This window comes from Gavialis gangeticus, unplaced genomic scaffold (genome assembly GCF_001723915.1).
Source record: "Gavialis gangeticus isolate Ggan-Ray unplaced genomic scaffold, GavGan_comp1, whole genome shotgun sequence".
Lineage (NCBI taxonomy): Eukaryota > Metazoa > Chordata > Crocodylia > Gavialidae > Gavialis > Gavialis gangeticus.
This window is the reverse complement of record NW_017729025.1, coordinates 135,186,266-135,189,957: the sequence shown is the minus strand read 5'-3', so window position 1 is coordinate 135,189,957 and position 3,692 is coordinate 135,186,266. Positions and strand designations below refer to the sequence as shown.

Genomic DNA, 3,692 nt, shown 5'->3' with positions numbered 1-3,692 from the left:
AACATTGTAAATAAAACAATAAAACATTGCCCATCTGATCAATCCCTCTCTTTGTTCTAATTATGGAAGAATGTGGATTCTGGGGGTTTTTAAGTGAATTTGGGATGCTGCTTCAGCAGTCTGACACAAGGAGTAAGTGTCCCCAGATACCAAGTGGCTGGGCCTCAGAAGCTGCTGAGGGCAAGTAGCCCTGAGCTGCTGGCCAGGGCAGGTTTTTATACTGCTGGGGCCAGCACAGGTGCTGGCCCCAGGCTCTAGCTCCCCCTGGCTGCAGATCCAGGAGGAGCCAGGCAGGGTTATTTTGCTCCAAGTGGCACAATTTGCTCCACAACAAAGTGCATGTCTGGGCATGCATGCTGAGGCAAAAAGCCCCATCTCAAATTTGCACCGCTTCTATTTAAGCTGCTGTAAGCACACGTGCTTGCATGTGTGAACACACCCTGTGGGTACATCTATACAAGATGCTTAATGCGAATTAGACTGATTCTATTGCACATTAGCACGGGTGGCAAACACCAAGTTACAGTGCAGCAACTTTAGTCCAATGCACATTAAGCATCACACAAAAATCATTCATCTGCAGTAATGCGCAATAGCATCAATTATGGAGCAAAAGTCAGTATCTGTTATTACAGGTACTAAACTTAATGTGCTGTAATTACAGCACATTAATGAACGTGTAGACACACATTGTGTGCTTGTATGTACAAAAACAACTTACCTGCTCGGACCATTTCACTGCCTTTTCTGTTAGATACCTATATACAACTGGTCGTCCCACTAAATAGGAAAGCATATAACAGAAAGAGGCTCCAAGTCCAGAACACTGCAAATAAAAAGAAAGTAAATGGATTAATTTGTATAACTGTCTCATATATCAACCAATTATTCTATCAGTATAGAACCTGGATGCACTGATGCAGTTCTACAGCATTCGCTTTTGGTTATCGGAGCTAGCTACTCCTAAATATATACAGCAGTAACTGTTAGTGTGTATTATTTTCTGTAAGAAAAAGGGAAATGGCTCATCTATTCTTAATTTTGTTTATCCATGTTGGCATTCAAGATAACATGGCAAGATTACTTTGTTTAAAAACGCAAATGCAAATACAAATACTTGCCACTAATCAGTTTAGCAAGGTTTACTATTAACCTTGCAAATAGGGAATAAACAACTGCTCTCAAAAGGTCTAAATTAGATTCAGACTTCACAAATGCAAGCAAGCTGAGAAAGTATGGATTGGATGAATGGACTGTGAGGTGGATAGAAAACTGGCTGGATTGTAGGGCTCAACGGGTAGTGATCGATGGCTTGAGGTCTAGTTGGCAGCCAGTTTCAAGTGGAGTGCCCCAGGGGTCTGTCCTGGGGCCAGTTTTATTCAGTATCTTTACTAACTATCTGGAAGATGGGATGGATTGCACCCTAAGCCAGTTCCCAGATGACACCAACCTGGGTGGGGTCAAATAGATACACTAGAAAGCAGGACTAGGATTCAGAATGATCTAGACAAATTGGAGGATTGGACCAAAAGAAATCTCATTAGGTTCAGCAAGGACAAGTACAAAGGAAGGAACAATCCCATGCACTTCTACAGGTTTGAGATCAACTGGGTAAGCAACAGCTCTGCAGAAAAAGACCTGGGGGTTACAGTGGACAATAAGCTGGATATGAGTCAACAGTGTGCCCTTGTTAGCCAAGAAGGCTACCAGCATACTGGGCTGTGCTAGTAGGAGCATTGCCAGCAGATACAGAGAAGTAATTATTCTCTTCTATTATGCACTGGTGAGGCCACATCTGGAGTATGGTGTCCAGTTTTAGGCTCCCCACTATAGAAAGGATGTGGACAAGTTGGAGAGAGTCCAGCAGAGGGTAACAAAAATAAAATATATTTTTATGATATAAAACTGAGATCAAGTGCTTAATATACATAATTATACATTTTCTCTGCTTATCAAGTCTTAGTGTGACACTTGTTACAACACATTATCTGCCAGTGTCCATTGAGACCAGCCTGACCCGTGCTGGCAGCACACGTGGCAGATGAGGGCAGGGGGCTGCTCTGGAGCCAACAGGAACTTGGGATGGGGGCAGCTTGCTCCAGATCCAGGGCAGTAGCCTGCATGCTCTGGGCAGGGGCACATAGGCAGGAGATGATGGCTCTGCCCCTGCTCCAGACTAGGCCGTCACCACTGCAAGGAGCTGGGGCAGAGCTGCAATCCCCTGCCTGCGCGCCCCTGCCTGGAACATGCAGGCTACTGCCCTGGCTCCAGAGCAAGCTGCCCCCATCCTAAGTTCCCAGCAGCTCCAGAGCAGCCCCCTGCCCTGCTCTTGCACACAGGCTGCCAGCCCGGCTCAGGCTAGTCTCCATGGCAACCCCAGCCTGAACATTCCTGCAAAGCTGGGGTCTCCATGGAGACTGGCCCAAGCCATGAGGGCAGAGCTGCTGGGAAATGGAGGCCAGCTGGATTGGCCATTTTGACCATCCCTGTTTTATGCCTAACTTTAGCTTAAAAAGAGATGGGGGACTGAGATCGACTGTCAGAGGCTCCATGATCAACCAGTCAATCACGATCTGATGGTCTGTGACTACTGAGCTAGACTGTTTTCAGTGGTGACAAAACAAGGAGCAATGATCCCAAGTTACAGCAAGGGAGATTTAGGTTGGATATTAGGAAAAACCTCTCTCACTAGGAGGGTGGTGAAGCACTGGAGCGGGTCACCTAGAGAGGTTTTTAAGGTCCAGCTAGACAAAGCTTTGGCTGGGATCATCTAGTTAGGGACGATCCTACTTTGAGCAGGGGGTTGGACTAGATCCTGAGGTTCTTTCCAACCTAATTTTCTATGATTCTATGAAATAGGAAATATGAAATAAGAAAAGATAGGAGTCCTCTGTATCTACGCAACTATCTCTGGATTTCATACCCAATTTGGGGAGGGGGAAGAGAGGAGTTATTTCTTCTATGTAAATACATGAAGCTCATCATGACTGTTAGCCTTTCGTTCTATCCTTTGGAGCCTGATGGTCAGCTTAAAAATATAAAATCCAGTTAAAAAAAAAAAAAAGGCAGCACAGCAGTGCTAACTGAAATGAAAGGGACCTGTAGAATAATTTCATAATTCCCCTCATAGCAAAAAATGAAGTTCCAAGTCATTTAATGTGAATTTGATAATGAACTCTGTGGTCAAAACTGTTGGGCTGGGTCAACATCCACAACGGAAACAGAATGTGGTAACTACTTGATACTCAACAACTCCCTTTAAAATTTTCAGCCAGACTCTCTCATTGGTAGCCCCACAGAAGTCAATGATAAAATTTCCACTCAGAATGTACCAGCATCTGACACTGAATTATACAACTTGCAGACAACTGCATTCTCAGGGACTATCACAGATGCTTGCTCCTACACTACAAGGCAACCAAATGGCAGCTTGTTTGAAAGGTTGAGGGGAAAAGAAGAACAAGTACTCTCAAAAAAATTATCCGTACTTACCAAACAGACAAGAAATAAGGCTAATGGGAATGGATAAAGAAACCCTGAGAGGATACTGAGAAATATAGACCCAGGAATAGCAAATGTTTGTAAGCTGGATGTTTCTTAGTTAAGGATAAAAGTGCCACGTTACTTAGAAAGCTACCAAACTCTTAATTAAAAAAAAAAAAAAAAAAAAAAAAAAAAAAAAAAAAAAAAAA

The 3,692-nt window shown here is 43.7% G+C and overlaps 1 protein-coding gene across 1 annotated transcript in view; it reads right to left on the bottom strand.

Annotated features, from left to right (window-relative positions):
• Positions 1-3,692, bottom strand: part of TMEM41B (transmembrane protein 41B) — a 16,815-nt gene that overhangs the window by 5,590 nt on the left and 7,533 nt on the right. Inside the window, exons 3-4 of the mRNA XM_019519592.1 lie at positions 3,493-3,586; positions 722-826 (exon numbers count right to left, since the gene is read on the bottom strand). Coding sequence (XP_019375137.1) covers positions 722-826; positions 3,493-3,586 — 199 coding nt within the window. The remainder of the gene's footprint in view (positions 1-721; positions 827-3,492; positions 3,587-3,692) is intronic.